Source organism: Saccoglossus kowalevskii, chromosome 5 (genome assembly GCF_978046115.1).
Source record: "Saccoglossus kowalevskii chromosome 5, keSacKowa6.1, whole genome shotgun sequence".
Classification (NCBI taxonomy): Eukaryota; Metazoa; Hemichordata; class Enteropneusta; family Harrimaniidae; genus Saccoglossus; species Saccoglossus kowalevskii.
This window is the reverse complement of record NC_140645.1, coordinates 6,332,419-6,353,300: the sequence shown is the minus strand read 5'-3', so window position 1 is coordinate 6,353,300 and position 20,882 is coordinate 6,332,419. Positions and strand designations below refer to the sequence as shown.

The window sequence follows — 20,882 nt, the reverse complement described above, 5'->3', positions numbered from 1 at the left end:
TAGGGGTTACACTAAGTTATAGTATTCCTGTGTTGGGGGTACATTTTATTATCATCTTAGGGGTACACAGAAGTACTTTATATTATCATCTAAGGGGGTACATTGAAATACATTATTATCATCTTAGGGGTTACACTAAGTTATAGTATTCCTGTGTTGGGGGGTACATTTTATGATCGTCTTAGGGATACACAGAAGTACTTTATATTATCATCTTAGGGGGTACATTGAAATACATTATTATCATCTTAGGGGTTACACTAAGTTATAGTATTCCTGTGTTGGGGGGTACATTTTATTATCATCTTAGGGGTACACAGAAGTACTTTATATTATCATCTTAGGGGGTACATTGAAATACATTATTATCATCTTAGGGGTTACACTAAGTTATAGTATTCCTGTGTTGGGGGGTACATTTTATTATCATCTTAGGGGTACACAGAAGTACTTTATATTATCATCTTAGGGGGTACACTGAAATACATTATTATCATCTTAGGAGTTACACTAAGTTATAGTATTCCTGTGTTGGGGGGTACATTTTATTATCATCTTAGGGGTACACAGAAGTACTTTATATTATCATCTTAGGGGGTACATTGAAATACATTATTATCATCTTAGGGGTTACACTAAGTTATAGTATTCCTGTGTTGGGGGGTACATTTTATTATCATCTTAGGGGTACACAGAAGTACTTTATATTATCATCTTAGGGGGTACACTGAAATACATTATTATCATCTTAGGAGTTACACTAAGTTATAGTATTCCTGTGTTGGGGGGTACATTTTATTATCATCTTAGGGGTACACAGAAGTACTTTATATTATCATCTAAGGGGGTACATTGAAATACATTATTATCATCTTAGGGGTTACACTAAGTTATAGTATTCCTGTGTTGGGGGTACATTTTATTATCATCTTAGGGGTACACAGAAGTACTTTATATTATCATCTAAGGGGGTACATTGAAATACATTATTATCATCTTAGGGGTTACACTAAGTTATAGTATTCCTGTGTTGGGGGGTACATTTTATGATCGTCTTAGGGATACACAGAAGTACTTTATATTATCATCTTAGGGGGTACATTGAAATACATTATTATCATCTTAGGGGTTACACTAAGTTATAGTATTCCTGTGTTGGGGGGTACATTTTATTATCATCTTAGGGGTACACAGAAGTACTTTATATTATCATCTTAGGGGGTACATTGAAATACATTATTATCATCTTAGGGGTTACACTAAGTTATAGTATTCCTGTGTTGGGGGGTACATTTTATTATCATCTTAGGGGTACACAGAAGTACTTTATATTATCATCTTAGGGGGTACACTGAAATACATTATTATCATCTTAGGAGTTACACTAAGTTATAGTATTCCTGTGTTGGGGGGTACATTTTATTATCATCTTAGGGGTACACAGAAGTACTTTATATTATCATCTTAGGGGGTACATTGAAATACATTATTATCATCTTAGGGGTTACACTAAGTTATAGTATTCCTGTGTTGGGGGGTACATTTTATTATCATCTTAGGGGTACACAGAAGTACTTTATATTATCATCTAAGGGGGTACATTGAAATACATTATTATCATCTTAGGGGTTACACTAAGTTATAGTATTCCTGTGTTGGGGGGTACATTTTATGATCGTCTTAGGGATACACAGAAGTACTTTATATTATCATCTTAGGGGGTACATTGAAATACATTATTATCATCTTAGGGGTTACACTAAGTTATAGTATTCCTGTGTTGGGGGGTACATTTTATTATCATCTTAGGGGTACACAGAAGTACTTTATATTATCATCTTAGGGGATACACTGAAATACATTATTATCATCTTAGGGGTCAAATTAAGATATAGTATTCCTGTGTTGGGGTACATTTTATTATCATCTTAGGGATACACAGAAGTACTTTATATTATCATCTTAGGGGATACACTGAAATACATTATTATCATCTTAGGGGTTACACTAAGTTATAGTATTCCTGTGTTGGGGGGTACATTTTATTATCATCTTAGGGGTACACAGAAGTACTTTATATTATCATCTTAGGGGTTACACTGAAATACATTATTATCATCTTAGGGGTTACACTAAATTATAGTATTCCTGTGTTGGGGGGTACATTTTATTATCATCTTAGGGGTACACAGAAGTACTTTATATTATCATCTTAGGGGTACACAGAAGTACATTATTACCATCTTAGGAGTTACACTAAGTTATAGTATTCCTGTGTTGGGGGTACATTTTATTATCATCTTAGGGGTACACAGAAGTGCTATATATTATCATCTTAGAGGATACACTGAAATACATTATTATCATCTTAGGGGTTACACTAAGTTATAGTATTCCTGTGTTGGGGGGTACATTTTATGATCGTCTTAGGGTGTACACTAAGATATAGTATTCCTGTGTTGGGGGTAGATTTTATGATCGTCTTAGGGATACACAGAAGTACTATATATTATCATCTTAGGGGGTACACAGGTGTATTATTCCTGTGTTAGGAATGCACCAAGGTACAATATATAAATATAATGAATAATACCAGAGGTACATTACTTGGGGTTTGCAACACGCATAGTACTGTATGGTGTATGGTCATATCGTGAGCAGCTATTTTGATACACCTGGACATCCAAGTATTCGAGTTACCTTGAGCATGCGCATTCACATTTTTCTGAGTTAGAACGCTTACGCGAGAGCAAGATTAAAACGGGGTCTTGGTATCATGTCACCGTAGTTACAAACCCCAAGTAATGTCCCTCTGATAATACATTATACTGTCATCTTAGGGGATGCACTAAATTACAATATATTATCAACTTAGGGGGTACACTGAGGTATTGTATTCCACTCTTAAGGGTGCAATGAGATATAGTATTCCAGTGTTGGGGGGGGGGGGTTACACTAAGGTACATATTAATTTCATCTTAGGGTGTACACAGGTTTACTATTTCTGTGTTAGGAATATACTAAGGTACAATATATAAATATATGAATATTTTCAATTTAGGGGATACATTGAATTATAATTTATGTTGCGAGAGGAGGGTTTTAGTGATAAGATATTTTAATTTGAGTCTGAGGAAATATTGAAAATATGTTTGAACAGACTTGTTTGTCACATTTCTTCATACATTAAAAATGATCAATATCTTTATATAATGTTTGCCCTAATTAGTAAGCACATCATGTGCATAATTTATCGTATTGTCATTAAAAGGTCGATAGTAAATGCGCATGAATAACTTTTATCCATGAAACAATGAATTTTCACTTCACTGTCGCCTTAATGTATTTTTTCAATAATGCATGATTTATTTAACATCGATCACAAAACCATTATTTTCTATTTTTACAGGAAAAGGAGAATTTTCAGGAAAATTTATGGTGAATCTGTCCTCATCTTTGGAAAAAATTTTTGTTTCAGCTGAATTATGTTAACACTCATACATGTATGAGGAAAAAACCCAAAAACATTCAATCTATTTAAAACTCAAATTATTATTATTATTTATAAATTCAAATAATAGTTAAAAAACAACTTGTACAGTTGGATATACCCTGTCCATATATAGTACTATTTGTGTGGTAAATCAGCCAAAGATTGGAAAAAATCTGCAAAGGCTCATGGGTAATGGGGTCAGTAGCCAATGAAAGTGTATTCTTTGGATTTGAATGAAATTTTTAATGTGCAAATCATTTTTGCATTTTTGGTTGGAAAAAAAAGTCCATTTGAACTTCAATATTTCCTATTATCGTACTTGGTCACATGGCACTGTACTCCACGAAGTAATATATCAATAGCTGAAAGTGTTTTCTAGGACAACTCAATTGTCACATTGTTAGTACATGATGTAACCATTGGAATGAACTAGTGCCGATTAAAATACTGTAGAGTAACACTAGATGGAAATATGTCTGTCTGTCTGTCTACATATTCCCCTAGTAACCTGGCACTGAAATCTAGAGACAAGATAATGTCATGTAGCATTACATAATATGTAGTACAGTATTTACACTATTTAAATAACTCATCCTGGTTTTTTAATGATGGTATATGTTAAGCTATTGATTCCTGTCGTGTATTATATTGCAGCTTTTAAAAATAGCAAGTTGCTCATGGCCATTCTTATCCTATTCATCATCAGTTTCGTCTTTTTATCACAAATTCACAAAATAGTCCCATTAATAGCCCTTTCCTTCAGATTGGAACATTTTTTTGAGTAAAAACTGAATATTGACTCAAATTTTGTCTGTTGGCTCCAAAATTAGGGTACATTTCCAGAAATATTGTAGAATATAAGGAAAAAGTGCAGAAAATTTGGGCAAGAAAGTCTGGTGTTGAAAAGATTAATGATTATTTGCAAACTACCGGTATAATTGAAGAGTATACTGCGAAAGTTTATAGAATCAAACATATCAATTTCAATGTTGAATTTAGTAGTGATACAATAATTAACAATGAAATGTCTTTCCTGGCATGGAGCCAAATATATAAATATGTTATTTAATATGATTTTTTCATTTATGAATATTTAAATAGTAGAATTATTCATTGAGAAATAGACTGCCTTGGCAGCAAAAATAAAAAGTTGTTTATTTTTAAAAATTAACAGAACAAATAAGAAAAAAAACATTCAGACATTATTTGCAAAACAAACCTGAAATACTGCAAACTGAACTGAACATGAAAAGTGACTGTGATTAATGTTTGAAAAATAATTAAAATGGTTGTGATGAAAAAGTTGATACAAAGAGACATGATCAGCTAATGAAGTGAGCAAGGCAGTGAATTTTAGAAACTGAGCATGCCCGATGTGACAACATATTACACATAAACAGAAATACGAAAGCTATTAATGTGATATGAAACCAAAAATAATGGGAAAAAAAATGATGAATAATTACAATTTTTGAAATTCTTATGAAATATTTAGTTCCTAAACCATACAAGTGTAAGTTAAATCCAAAATGTTAACATTTTTTATTTAATTATTTTTAATATATGGTAGAAATAATGTTTATTGAATTAAAATGATTGCAAACAATGATATGCTAATTATGAATTGATATCTTTTTAAAATTATTGATGTCTTTTTTTGATAATGTACAATGATTTATTTATTTGCCAAGAATTGCGTATTACTGTATAAGCATTAATTTTTTACTGGGTTTTAACTCGCTATTTTTGCTGATAAGTAAAATTTGGTAAATAATTAAAACCCATCTGAAATTGTAAAATAACAATAAAACTCATTGTTTCCTTAACAAATTCATGAAATTTAAGCATAGTTAATATGATCAAAATAGTGAAATTAAATAAATAAATAAATAAATTTTTCATTATTTTACAGTATTTACTTCATTCTGAGATCATTCCCATAAAGTTATATTCGCATGTTTTTTGGACACTTGATGTGAAATATTTGATTGCCTCTATTGCATGAATTGTAGGAAACATGTGATGAACATTTAAAATTAATGGTTACTTTTGTTTATCCATTTGATTAGTATTCTTAAATTATGTAAATTCAACAAGATTTCTTTCTGTTCAGAATTACTGCAGATCAGTGTTATTTAGAATGAGGGCAAATCCAAAAAAACATCAAATTTTTTTTTCTAATTTGTGAAAATACCACTAAAAGTATCACATAATACAAAAGTAGCCAAACGAATCTATAGAAATGATCTCAGTGTTTGAACTCAATGTCTAACCTCACTCAGATAATACTGGTAATAACATTCCTTGACATGCAAACAGGTTTTTTAAGTTTCCTGGATGGAGTAGCTGTCATCATCGCGCAAGCTAAAACAAAAACCATGCTTAATCTTTTCACCACCAGTTCCCTCTTTTCATCATAAATTCACAGTATCCTCGGGGGCGGACATCCGGGCATTTTCACCACCTGGCAACCCTCACGGTGAAAACAAAGGCCAAAAACTCGCAGAAAACGGTACTTGGGGATGGTTGTTGAGACTCCCCTGAACAGTGTAACAAGATTAGCCCTACGTGTGTAACATATATAAATTTGGTTGTTCAGGATTACTTCAAAGTTGAGTTTGTGTTGTTTTCTCTAATTTTCACGCGTCTTAGCAACGTGGAACGTCTGTGACGTAGCTCCGCCCCCGAGGATAGTTCTGTTTATAGTCTGCACTTTATTTCAAATGAGTAAAAACTGAAAATTTAGTGAAATTTTTTCAGCTACAAAATTAGGGTTCATTTCCAGAAATATTGAAGAATATAAGAAAAAAATGCTGAAAAATTGGGGCAAGAAAGTTTGGTGGTGGAAAGGTTGACCTAGTTTTACTCACAACATTGAAATATTCTATGAAATATAACCAGTGGTGCATATTGGGTTTGACTTTCATACGACACTGACAGTATTCTTCGGATAACCATTTCTTTGTTTGCTGGCAACACACCAGTTTATTTCAAGACATTATAAGAAAATTATATAAAGTATACACCAAGTAGTTTTAAATTTAACAGAATAATCAGGTTTATGTTACCATGTAAAGTAAATTATTCACTGGCAAAGAACGAACCCGACTCAAGCGAATTGGCGGCAAAATAAAATAAAAAGTTAGTTTAATTCTGTTGAATCTAAAATTACATTTCTGGCATACAGTGAAATACAGCATTAAAAGGCAAAAACAGAACTGTGACAAAACGATAAAAAGCACTCAAAAACAAGAAGGAAACAAAACAAAGCGTGATACTAATGCAAAATGATAGAAAAGCGAGCTGGCATGACTGCGAGAAAAAATGGGTGGGTGGGTGGGTGAAAATAACCCGAACAGAAATGACTGGGCACGAACAGCGTGCGATGTAAACAGTGCATGTAAACAGAACGAAGCGAATTGGCTACGAGAATCATGCGCAGTGGAGGAATTAAACAAACAAACGAAGCTATGCAAATGAAAAGTATGCAAATGAACTGCCTACGAAATACAACGATTATTCACAGGCAAAGAACGAACCCGACTCAAGCGAATTGGCGGCAAAAGAAAATAAAAAGTTAGTTTAATTCTGTTGAATCTAAAATTACATTTCTGGCATACAGTGAAATACAGCATTAAAAGGCCAAAAATGAAAGCCGCCAAAAGCAAATGTTCAAAGTGTCAGATCGACTTGGCCAGACCTGATAGCAGCGCGAATGCATGATGCCGTCCTGAGGCGACGACCGAATGAAGATTCCATGTAGAGCAGGTAAGCTTGTGAGCGCCAGTCGCCTTGCGCTTTAATTGCTTCAGGGTCTGCACCCGACTGAAATGCGAAGGAGGCACCTCCGCGACAAAAGCTGTGACCGGAGTAGCTGTTTGGGTCCAGCCCTGTGGAGCTGAGCAATGATCGCAGATGTCGAACAAAAGACTGGTAGGTCAAAGGATGCAGTCTGCCGGTAGATGACGGCGCAAGGAACAAGGGAGCTTCTGAAGGTGCTGGCAACATATCCACCAACTGCTTGTAGGCCGATACTGAGCAGAGCGCGGAGCCAGGGATAGCTAGGATGGGAATGTGCAGAACTCGTTCGCCGAACTAAATGGACCATGTGATACGGATGATCAAACCTGTGGTGTTGTATCCGACGCTGCCCCGCGAGAGATGAATGCGGGCGTCATAAGCTGTATCTGAAGGGGGCACCAGGTTGGACTTACGCAGGAACGAAAAAAATGCGATGAGGAAAGCGGACCACAGCGTAACGTGCAGCGGGCGTGTAAAGTCCAAGAGACGATGAATTCGAAGAAGGATATCCGGTGTGATAGGCAACTTGCAGCGAGGCTGGTGCGCTGTTATACGCTGTATTCCCCGGAGGACAAGGCGCAGTTCGAATGAGTCGAGTGAAGGTGGGGTCTCTGAGACGAAAAGATGCAGCAGCCGAACGCCGTTGAGGTAGTTGCGGATAGATGCCGTGCATGAAAACGAGCGGGCGAGGAACTTTGTGTAGCGAATAATCGTTTGTGTTGTGGCCGGAACTGGCTGGATGCAAAAGAAACGGCAGAAGAGGAAGAATGCACGCCATTGAGTTGTAATGTTGCGCAATGAACCAGAAGCAAAAGCTGAGTGGAGTGAGCGGGACGCCTGGCGGTCCAGATCGGCGAGCGGAGCTTGACAACCTGCAGGAGCGAAAAAGAAAATGCTACAAGTTACCAAGGATGAATAAACTGGAACGCTTCCTGAGGTACAACAACTTCTGAGATGCCAAAGTTTGACTGTAACTCTTCCACACGAGACTTCTAAATGCCAGCAAAATGTGAACGGCTTGGAGCGTCTGCAACGTTGCTCCGACCGGGGATGTGTACAGCCCAGAGATTGAATTCAAAACGTGCTTGGAAGTATGCAATCTCCCGCAAACAGCTGAGTTCGAAATCTGAATGGGTACGATGAGAGTTGATCAATGCAACCGTTGTAGTGTTGTCAGAGGTTATTTGCAAGCGAAGCCCGCGCCAAGTATGGGATCAGAGCTTGAGTGCGACCACGACTGCAAGCAATTCCAATGCATTGATAGACAAACCCATGTTGATGATGTGTTGTGGGAAAGGAGAGCGGAAGAACTGGGTAACTGAGATGCCGCCGCAGCCTGAAAGGCATGCGTCTGTACACACGACAGTATCTGGCGGGAACCAAGGTTGGGTGTGTATGATAGAAACGCCGTTATAGTCCTGTAAAAACGTCTTCCACCATAAGAGGTCTTTGCGAATCTCTGTCGATGCGGGTGCGGGAATATTTAGCAGAGAATGTGCGAAGCGTGGACAGCATGCGGGAAATAAACAAGCGACCCGGGCGGACGCAATTTGAGACATAGGACATGAGACCGATGAGACTTTGTAATTCTGTGCGGGAACAAGAGGAGCAATTGTCCCAGTTGGATAGTTCTTCATGAATTTGAGTGAGTTTCGCGGCGGGTACGGCAATGGTCATGTTGACTGTGTCAAATTCAGAACCGAGAAAAGTCATACTAGTAGCAGGAGCACATGCTTTAGCCACGGATTCTTGAAGGCCGAGCTTGTTTAGCAGATTCCCTAGATACTCAAAAGCCGCAGTAGCGTTGATTGGTAACTCGGCTCCGCCGAAATCGTCGATATAATTAATCACCTCGTGCCCTTGGTTGCGTAGGATGTGACGCACTGCGTTGGTTGACCGTTGACACATTAAGGCCGCTGTGCGTAACCCGAAAGGTGGTGAAACGTCAAAGTAGTATTTCCCTTTCCAAGAATAGCCGAGAAGGTGGTAGTCTCTCGGATCCACGCGAAGTTGACGGTATGCCCTGCTGAGGTCGCGTTTGTAAAGGAGGCAACCGGAACCAAGTGTACGGATGCGATCTAACATGGAGTCAACTGTAGGATATCTGAGCTTATAATCATCCCCGATGTAACTGTCCCCTGGGATGCCGTCGTTGACCGAGTAGCCTTCTGGAAAACTTAAGTCCACGACCACGCGACGGGAAGATGAGCCCTTCTTAGCCACGGTCATTAATGGTGAGGTAATGAGCGGGTGTGACAATGGCGGAGTGTCGAACGGTCCAACAGATGCGCCGAGAGATAGCTCTGATTCCAGAAAACTGTCCACGACTGCTCAGCAAAATGTAAAGCCGAGGTGTGATTCGTTGCGTGCGAAGTAGGAAGAAAGTCGCGCGAGTAGTTGATGGGCCAACCGAATTCTAAGAAGTCGCAGATGTCATCATCGTAATTGCGTAGAAGATGGCACCAAGACTGAATGTTCAGACCGGAAGAGATTGGGATGCGACAACCTTGAAAGTTATAAAGGCCTGAAGCGGAGATTCTGCGATGTAAATCAATGTAATGTTGTGCAATACTGCCGTCAATGTTAGAAATAATGTGATCTGGCGGCACAGAGTTTCTGGGCGACAGTGACGAATGATCAGCTGATGGTGGAGAAGTTGTTGTTGTTGTTGTAGTTGATGATGATGTCAATGACGAGTGCGTAGCCCTCGACCTGCTTGTGTTGTGATGAGGTGCGGGGTCGAAGTTCATGTCGCTGAGGACCGCCTGCGATGTTGGCGCTTTGATCATGCTTGATGTCAGTGTGGTTGTTGACTGACCGGCGAGAGCGAGGGATTCGAACTTGTTATTATCGATGAAGACTGTGGTGCTGAGCTTGGGTAATGCCGTGTGCGTAAGTGACAACGGTGATGTAGCTGCTGGTGACTTGCTTGGCGTAGGTGTGGAGCCCCCTGACACACTTGTGATGACTGAAAGTGTTGGGTCGGACCCGGTGATGTTGTTGCTAACCGAATCGAGCGAGATAACACTATCGTCCAGAGATACGTGTATAGGCGTTGATCTAACGGGGAGGTTACAGGTCGTTGACGTGATGTCTGAGGGCTGCGCATGGAGTCACGAGGAGATTGGTTTGTCGCAGTGCAGAGATGACATGGACGTGCCTGACTTCTGTTTGCAGTCCTTTTCGCTGTGATTATTAAAGCGATTGCGGGTGACATAGCAATGATTGCAAATGTGTTTAAATTTGCACGGATCAAATGAGCAAGAACCTTTCTCGTTGAAAGCTGTGCACACTAATACGGGCGAACCGTCTGGGTTGGAGGTATTTCTGTTGCCGTTGTTTGTTGTCCGTTTCTGGGTGACTGATTTCAACTTGTCGGCTGAGAAATCGAAAAACAGATCTTTCACGTCTGAGTAATCGCTGTCCCATGTACGTCTGTTATCATCGATTAAACGAGCCACTGCCGCGTGATAGCTCCGGACAATGGGCCATTTGTACAATGGTAGTTTAACAAACAAATCGTGCAGAAGACGTAACCGGCCCTTTTGTTCTGCTCTGGGCATGGATGGGTCCTGCAGTAAGAGCGTGTAGCCCTGTAGAAATTGTTCAAGTGATAAGTCGTCGTATTTCAGTTCATGTGAAGAAAAGAATGATGGAACAAACTGTTCTGGAGATTTCAAACCAGGCAAATTTTTCCCGGCGTGATGCCCGGGGGAATTAATGAGACTGTTGCGAATAATGTACTCACCAGCTGGTCCTTTGTTCTCAGCCTCGTGTCCTTTGTTCGCTCCAATGGCGTCGAAGTATGGGGACAAATCGTGATCAACCTGCGATCGGAGATTCGTCATTTTGCGAAGTTCCGCTAGTGAAATGTCAGAGATTTGGTGATCAGAAGGCGATGTGCCCTGTTGGCGCGTGGATGATAGGCCTGTGGTTGGTGGATGTGCGTTCAAGGAACAACTTTTGAATTCCATTTCTATTCTAGCTGGGAGATTTCCGCTTGTAATTTTTGCTTCGCGATTCTCGCCAACAAGGATTGTTTCCGGCGCTGCAAAATAGCTAACTCGGCTTGGTCGTCTTCATCCCCGTCTGAAAACTCGTCAAAATATCTATGTGGTTCCGCGTGTGAATTGGCTACGAGAATCATGCGCAGTGGAGGAATTAAACAAACAAACGAAGCTATGCAAATGAAAAGTATGCAAATGATAATTAACAATTTTGAACTGCCTACAAAATACAACCATTAAAGGACCATAGTCATCAAGCTGTCCATGTGCGAATTTTTTGTTGATAAACATTGATTTACCAACAATCCAATGCGCTCTTCTAATGGGAAACACAAACATGAGACTTGACTTGGGCGTGAATTTCACTAATTACCACCGGTGAACCCTTAGATACCTCCCAGCTATCTAAAAATACCCCATTAAAGCTCAGTTTGTATACTTTGTTTATATGAGACTTACATGTATATGTGTGGCACGACGACTACCACCTTTAACACAATTTCCGTAAACACAATGCAACACTGTTTCACTTTGTTATTTTTACTTCTGCATAATTTCATACTTGTACTCTATCCAAACTTAAAAACATGTTTCTATGTAAACACATACTAGGAATGGCAATTTATCAACAAGTCATCGTGTCATTAAGTCCCTAGTTAATCAATGGTGAGACTGAAATGAGTCAACTATGCATTTTAAAAAAAGAATATGATCAAAACAAACATATATCAGTATGTGTGACTTGATGTATAATGTAGTTGTAAAGTTTGATTGGAATATGTCAATGCATGATATGTTAATATAAAATGTCCACCAGTCGGCCATTTAGAATTCGGCCTGAAAAACCAAATATGATTGAAGGTGATTATGTGCAATGTATGTACATGTAACAACATCTGGTTCTGGAATGGTAGACATTCCTGATTTTGATGACCACTATTTTACCATTGAATTGTTTCAAGAAACAAATGGACATGCATACATCTTTCAAGGTATACATGTATGTGTATAGTTTCATTGTGATTAGTCCAGACATATGCAAATACAAATAGGAACAAGAGAACTGGTGATGGTTGTAGAACCATAACTGCCTCAGCTCAAAGATTGTTATGTAATACGGGGGAATGTGAAGGGAAATGTATTGTAATGTTACCTCTGTGTAATTTACAATATATCTGCATTAACCTTCACTGTGAAGGACAATATGGGAGTTCACTTAAATGACTGGTAAAAAAGCAAGGCTGGTCAAATTCTGCGAAATAGTAGTTAGAATTTCCAGATACGCAATCGACACATTGTGAGATATCAAAATATGGATGATAAACAGCAAGTGATATTCCAGAGATGTAGTTGGAATTGAAGCAAAGGAGTGACCTATTAATCCATGAAACATACTCACACATATCCGTACATATCATCTTGTCTTATTGTGTATGGGCAAAGCTGTCATGCACACAATCGGAAAAATATGTTATTACTGTAAATAATTATGAACAATAAAACTGAAAATAAAAACTATGAACAGTTAATAAGGAAAATATGTGATTTGCTATGCAGTTTCCAGAAAATTATTACAAGTCCCAGAAGTGCATATACCAGGCGTCAAAACATACATTTTGGTTACAGAACCCAAATGGGAAGTCTGAAGTCACGACGAATACTCTCTAGCGAGTCACCCCTCTAAAAACTTCATTACTGTGCCAATGACATTGAACTTTGCTCTTCCATAAAGCAGCAGTTTCCATCTTCAAATAATCAAAATAAACTTGATACCCTGGGGAAGCATGTCTATTGTTTCACAACGACTGTCCCAGGGGATTTTCGTCTTCCCAATTTCTCAAGATAAACGTCCCAGGATTGTTTTGTGTACTAGAATGACATGTTTATTGGCAGCATTTCTTTCCATTGCACAAAAAAAGAAGAAGCAAATACTGTTACTGAAGCACAGAATTTGCATGAATTTTTCTCCCCGGCCATTCACGCAAACTGCAAACGAAGTCTTTTACCTCATCCATAGTTGTTGACACTTAGTAATCGCCTTGAGAGATGTATTGTGACGTATTTTGTCCCCAGATTCTGACCTTGCGTTCCGGCTACATGTACTGCCCTTTCATACCAGTTCAATTTCCTTTCATTATTACATCCAAATGTCATGATATTTTATATTTAAAACCAACCTTTATTTCACAGTCACTTTAGTTTTCACTTTTCTAAAATCATTTTACTGATCAAAAGACTTTTCACTCCCATCATGCAATCTCCCAACATATCTACAAATAACCTCACTCTCAGGAGCTGAGAAATCAGATTCACGCGCCAAGTAGCACTTGTTTTTTATTATCGGTTATATGTTCATTTCAGAAATGTACATGCTCTCGTCTTATATTACTCATCTGATTACTCAGAACAATAACAAATGACGTAAATAATATAAGACAATTTATGATTGACGCGATCAGTATATAAACTAAATATATATATATTACCAATTGAAAAATTAAGATACCAAAAAATACCCTCAGAGGAAAGATTTTGCACACTGTGTTCTGATCAGTCTGTTGGTGAAGAACTGCATGCTCTTTTTGACTGCAAACTTGATGAAATTGTAAATGCACTAGCAACTTTTGGAATACTCGATCATTGTACAATGATAATTTTTTTAAATTACCAAAAGAAGATATGTTTGAGCATATTATGGGAATAAAAGATTCATTGCTAACAGTCTAGGAAAGTTTATCAACATAATTTTACTTTATAGTTGTTAGTGTTATCTGTTTTATTTTTTTTATATCTGTATTTCGGGTTATTGTATTTTTTGTGTATGATTATTGACCATGGTTAATGTATTTCCGAGTCTTTTACCTCATCCATAGTTGTTGACACTTTGCAATCGCCTTGATGGATGTATTGTGACGTATTTTGACCCCGGATTCTGACCTTGCATTCCGGCTACATGTACTGCCCTTTCATACCAGTTCAATTTCCTTTCATTTTTACATCCAAATGTCATGATATTTAATATTTAAAACCCACCTTCATTTCACAGTCACTTTAGTTTTCACTTTTCTAAAATTATTTTACTGATCAAAAGACTTTTCACTCCATCATACAATCTCCCATAGTACTTCCGCAGACACAGCGGCGATCGCCAACATACATGTATCTACAAATAACCTCGCTCTCAGAAGCTGAGGAGTCAAAAGACTTTCCACTCCCATCATGCAATCCCCCATAGTACTTCTGGAAACACAGAGGCGATCACCAGCATATCTACAAATAACCTCGCTCTCAGAAGCTGAGGAGTCAAAAGACTTTCCACTCCCATCATGCAATCCCCCATAGTACTTCTGGAAACACAGTGGCGATCACCAACATATCTACAAATAACCTCGCTCTCATGAGCTGAGGAATAAACACACACACGGTCGTACAGGTCACATAATCAATAAGTCTGGTTTGTGTACTGCATTTGACTGGAAATACTAAAAAAATCTGATACATCATTTAGATTGTTCTTATGTTTTCAAATATTCTGAGTGTGTCTCCTTAAAATAGTTCAGCTATGGTTTGTATATAACTGCCTGGAATATATATTAGACCCCCTAGGTTACTAATTAATAACCAGCTGTGTTTGTTACCTCGATTTAAATGATATTCAAACATGTCTGAGTTGAATTATTTTAAGTGCAGTTCAGAAATTGTGAAGGGATAATATACAGTTTGTACATGATAGCTTGCTGGTTGTATGGAGGCTTATGTCAGACTTTTTTTATTCCTTGTTTCTCTAGTTTTTATAAGTCAATTTTTTTGAGGAGGGCGGGAAAAAAATAAAATTAATTCTTTTTTTCCATTAAATTTATGTGATTCTCAAAGAATTGTAAGTGAGATCATGGATCGGAGGAAAGAAATGAAATACAATTTTATTCCATTTATAACCTTGTTTCTCATCTGTGCGAGACTTCGGTACTTTGATCATGATACTCCCACGAAAATGCAACTTGGGTTTGTTATGCGGCGGGCGAAAAAGAAATGAAGATAAAAATAATTTTTTTAGCAATTATTTGCACATACAAGTGAGAAATTACGCTGAAATAATATTTTATTTTTATTTTATTTTCAGCTTCTGTTCATTCGGCAGGTTCGCGAAACAAGAGATAATAAAAGTTGGGCCTTAAGCTCAGAACTAGACTGGCCCAAGCATGGCAATTTTATAATTCTTTCCCAAAATGTTTGGTGTGAAATTACCACAACTGGTCTATTCTGACATGTATTCATTGCCTAATTGATTATTAATTAATTAATTAATTCATGATATGCAGTGATGTTATGAAACCCAGGAGTAGAACACTTACAAAAGAGAAAAGTAGGTGTATGTTTGCACAAAAGATTCTATGCGTCAGACATTGCGTCATTATAATAATAATAATAATAATAATAATAATCTTTATTACCATCGTAAAGAAAATTTGACATTTCTGTTTTTGTTTACACATTACATGTAATTAATTATTTTTATTTTCACAATACAACAAAATATGTTATAATAATAAAATGTCTAATACATATGCTATCGACTTAAAATTTAAAATGTAGATAATAATAAAGATTTAATCTGCAAGAAATTTTTCTTTTTTCCAATGCTGTTTGTATGTAGTGTATTACTCCAAGTATACATACCTTATTTGTGTTTGTTTATAATGTATATGAACTTTTGTGTACTGCTAACTGAATCAAATTTCTCCATATGAGAAAACAAGGAGTACAGTTACTATAGTTGCATAGAACAGGTCAGACCAAAAACTGCCTTTCTTATTGGTTGGCAGTTTATAAGTCATACTACTCATTAGCATATTTATCACCAAAAAACATGGTGACAACCATAGAGAACAGAACAGACCAGTCATGGAAATTTTGCATCAATGTAAGAGATTTTAGAAACACGTTCTTTATCATAGCGCCAGTAATGATACAAACACCGGTGAACGATAAGAAACAGCTTTATTGAAAAGCAACAACAATGGCGGAGGACACCCGTCATGCACAGCGCTACTAAAGGAGCGCACACAACTATAAATACAAGCCGCTGGTGAACTATAAATACTAGCCACTGGCGTGACCTCTTTCTTTCTTTTTCGAAGAAAATCATCGTAAACGAAAACGAGAAAACACGAAAATTCATTGCGTAAGTGGTAATGGCATAACAAGCAAAATGATCCAATACATGTCACAAAAAGTACATTGATTATGTTACATAATCTTCTAGATACTTAGGAGGTTTACGATGCCGTTGAGGTCTAGTTATTGGAGGGGAACTAGGCAAAGACTCAATATTCTCAGTGTTTTTCTCTGTCTCACTACTGACTACATTGTCTACAAGATAAGAATTGTCATCGATTGTGGGGAGACATATTTCGATTGGTGTCTCAGGCGAAATCGGACCGGGAGGAAAGCTGGATACTTGGTGATCATCGGCTTCTGTATCACTGTTGTCTTGAACAGGTGTTTTGTTGTAAGTAGTGGTGTCAAAGTACTGGTCAGGTACTTTGTAACATTCGTTGCATTTGACCTTGTATGAAGTAGCACGTAGCTGCGAGCCAGTGAACTTCCTAATGAAGCACCACTCCCCATCGATACTGACAACGAGGAATCTACTGCGAGCGTGTGACTTGTTGCGGTCAGACCGTAAGTAGACTAAGTCACCGACCTTGATGTTGTTGACTGTACTGTCGCGATATTTTGTCTTAGACTTTTGACTGTATGGATGATTAATAGTGCGTGACTCGTGTTGTTGTGTGATTAGCTCACGGTCGACGAGTGGTATTTGCTCATTAGTGAATTGGTCACGTTGTATCCACATTTCGCGAGCTGATAGTCCACGATTGCGAATGCGAGAGTTTAATCGTGCGGTTGCTATAGCTAGTTTTACAGCAGTAACTGGGTCACCACTTGGGTCTTGCCGGAGGAGCTCTTCTTCCAGTTCACGAATGGCTTTTTCGGCTACGGGATTCTTATTGATGTTTTTAATGCGACCAATCTCAACATTGATACGGTACTGTTCAAGCATACTATCATTACGTAGTGCTATGAAACCAGGAGCAGGATCGACACGGACCACGGCAAATGGGCCGTCGAGTGCACGCATTTCAATGACTAAACGGGTTATACCATCACGTAGTGCGGTTTGGTTCTAACTATCGATAATAGTGGATGACGTGTAAGACGTAGCGGTTTCCCTTAGGACGAGTATGAGTTGGCGATTGCGTTTGATTACATCAGCTGCGAAAGATACTCCGACTGAGTGTGGTGGGTCCTCTGATGTTTGTTCTATTAGCGTATCAGGCAGCTTACTAAGTGACGTACAGACATGACATTGTTGTGACACTAACTCAATGGATTTGTCCAGGTCGAGAGCGTAGAAGTTGCGTTTAAAGACTTGCTTTAGCTGGTGTTTAGTTGGGTGATCGAGTTTGATGTGAAGTGCAGTTAAAAGTCTGTTAAGAACAGCACGTGGAATGATGATTAGATCAGATGACACTTGGAAGGGTTCGTTGTGTTTAACGACGAGGAGACCATCTCTTGCGATAGTAGCGATAGCAAGATACCGTTTCACATCCCGGATTGAGGTGAGTTTCCTTGATGGTCTTGTTCCTTGTTTTAGGTGAGCGTGTGCACGTCGTAAATCTGGACACTGTGATTGTGTACTTAGCCACGCTGATCTGTTGGTAAACGGGAGGCGTAGTTTGCCGTTAATGATGTCTGAAATAGTGGATCCCCTTACAACCGCGTCCTCAGTGCGCTGGATGAATTGGCAAATTTGGCAATTTGGTTCGTCACACTCGGGTGGGTTGCGACTCGCAAAATCGGAGGGCACGTTGGCTGAACCTGCAAGGTGGCGCAATGCAACTTGGTACCTACTTACAGTAGAAAGAAAGGAAGTGACACGTGGGCTTGATGAGAATTCCCCACGGCAGAGTTTGTCAACTGCCTGTACACATGGCTTGCTGTCAGTTAGAACGCAGGTTTGGTGCTCTGATTGGATAATAAACGGACTGAAGTGCTTAACTGATGCCGCAATACATAGTGCTTCGATTTCACATGGTAGCCATGTAACTTGGTGTTTGCGTAGTTTGGCACTGAAGAATCCTGCTAGTGAAGTTTTGTCATTGCGCGTTACGTAGAAGGTTGCGCCAATGCCATGCTTGGTTACTGAGCCATCGGTTACAATCCATAGGTGATCTGAGGGACGAGGAAGAGCAATTGATTTGTTCTGTGCGAGTGAAGTTTGTGCTGTTTTAAAGCTATGTAGTAAGCTCTCTGACCACTGAATTTTGTCTGGTGATGACAGGCCTGCAAGTGCTGACTCAAATGGAGCGATTATAGCTGCACAACCTTTTATGACACGGCTCAATACTTTATAGGCGCCGATGAATGAGCGTAGTCCACGGACAGTGTCAGGAGGTGGACATGATGAAAGAGTTGCAATGCGATGAGGACTCGCTGAAAGTTGGCCCTCTCGCCAAATCCAACCCAAAATGGTTGTGGACTTTGGGCAGATCGTTGTTTTGCTGGCTGACAAGTGAATGTTACACTTACTTAATGCTTGTAGAACGTTTTCCCAGTTTTGGAGTAGCTCAAGTGGGGTGTTCCCTCCGCAGTATAGGTCATCTGCAAGCTTTGCGACACACCCTTCTTGTATATAGTCACCTAATATGCGACACATTAGCTCCTCAAGAGCAGTTTCTGACCCGGGCATGCCCATGGCCGAACGCGTATATACTCTCACACCACGAAAGGGTGTTGCGACACCGCAATATTTCATCGAGGCCTTTGCTAATGGGATTTGGTAGAAAGCACTGGTTAGATCAGTCTTGAGCATGTATTTCCAGCATGCGATGGTTCGTAGCGTTGAATCGACATCCGGCATTAGCAAAGGTTGTGGTTTGCTGTAACGACCGACGTCGGCGAATGCAGTAACAAGTCTATAACCGCCGTTTGGCTTTTTGACCAGGAATGATGGATTTAGATACTCTACGGTAACTCCAACGTCTTCAGGTCGACGGAATACCCCCAATTTCTCGAGGTCATCAAACTTTTTCTGAAGCTCTACGAGCTTATCCCGAGCGTATTGAGGGACGCGCCCCTTTCTTTGAGGAGGCTCAACAGGGCCCATGTTGACAGACGTTTCAAATTTACCATATGCACCGTTGTAACCGGAAATTGATGGATTGAAGACATCGTCGTAAGTACGAAGTAGACTTCGAAATTGGGAGCGCTCATCGATCGTCAATATTGCGTCAGGGTCAAGGTCAACACCATCCGAGTGCATTGTTGGTGAGCGTGGACGAGATTTGTCAAGAGTGTCCTTGACTGGTGTACTAGATGCTGCTGATGGTGGTGAAGTGGTATGACGAATTTGGCAAAAGTGGTCATTGCGCCGTATTACTTTTGGTGACATTGAGTTGTTACAGATGCGAATTTTGCCTGCGACTGATTCAATGATACCTGGCTGAGGCCATCTATGTGACGGTTTGAGGTTACGCATGCTGGGTGAATCATGACGCGACTCAATAGCGAAAGTTTCATCTTCATCGATATTAGGTGGTAGTTTAATTTCTAGAAATTCTCCAGGCCAAATAACAGATGAGGCCGATGGGGAACGCAATACCAATGCCTGTGTGCGACGTACTTTGTGTGAATGGAGTGTGTCGTCTTCGATTCCATACCTAACAACATGTGTGCCTTTGATAGTTATTTGCTGCATAGCTGGGCGTACGGAAATGTCATTGACTGTCATGAACGGTGTGCCAGCTAAAATGTCGACATCCAATTCTTCGATGACGAGTGCGTCGAGTATAAGATCAATGCCATTTCTACTAAGTATGATATGAGTCTCACCGATAACTCGAAGTGGTGTCAGCCCATCGGCCTGGAGTGCTTTTTGCGAACTATTTTGAATAGTAGCTCCTATATATTTAGCGAGTGAAGACCTAATCATGTTGGTTTCCGCCCCGGTGTCTAGTGTTAATTGCAGAGGGTGATGGTGGTAGAAAGCCTTAAAGAATGGTGACTGCTTTGTGTTAACTCTGCAAGTGCGAACACTATTTTTTGATGGTTGGTCACTGTAGTTATCAGTGGTGATGTCTTCACCGTCACTGTCAGACTCATCATCCTGGCAACTTATTTGCCGAGATTTGCTAATGTATAAGCGATCTTCTGTCGGTAAATATTTACAATTGCTTAGGAAATGTTGGTATTTAGGACGACCAGCTTGTTTACACAATGGGCATGATTTAGTGCTCTGGCGCTTGGTTGATGTTGTAGTCGGTTTTGGAGGATCCTTGGTGTGTATATACTGATTGGCAACGGAGCGCAAAACCTTTGCGTCAGCTGAAGCATGAACCTCCTCCATAAGCGAATCTAATGCCTGAGAAATTTCTGGTTTTAGAGTAGCAAGCGTCTTTGAGCGTAACTCAGTGCCATACCGTTGTTTCACTAAGCTTGGTAGCTGTGGGTGTAATAGGCGTAACCATGTGAGCACAATGATGTTTTCTAAGGAAGGTGTGAGTTCTTCGTCAATGGTG

General features: G+C 39.2%; 2 protein-coding genes across 2 annotated transcripts; both read right to left on the bottom strand.

The window, feature by feature from the left end:
- Nucleotides 1-8,704: 8,704 nt before the first annotated feature.
- Nucleotides 8,705-9,523, bottom strand: LOC146745464 (uncharacterized). The gene has a single exon (XM_085499487.1). It carries the CDS (start codon nt 9,521-9,523, stop codon nt 8,705-8,707), a length of 819 nt encoding a protein of 272 aa, XP_085355613.1.
- A 7,020-nt stretch (nt 9,524-16,543) lies between these two features.
- LOC146745463 (uncharacterized) lies at nt 16,544-20,296 on the bottom strand. The gene is given in 1 exon segment (XM_085499486.1): nt 16,544-20,296. A coding segment is annotated over 1 exon segment (3,753 nt).
- Between the last annotated feature and the right edge of the window lie 586 nt (nt 20,297-20,882).

Excerpts from the sequence above, each read along its gene's own strand:
- LOC146745464 (XM_085499487.1), bottom strand. The coding sequence starts at position 9,523 with ATGACCGTGGCTAAGAAGGGCTCATCTTCCCGTCGCGTGGTCGTGGAC.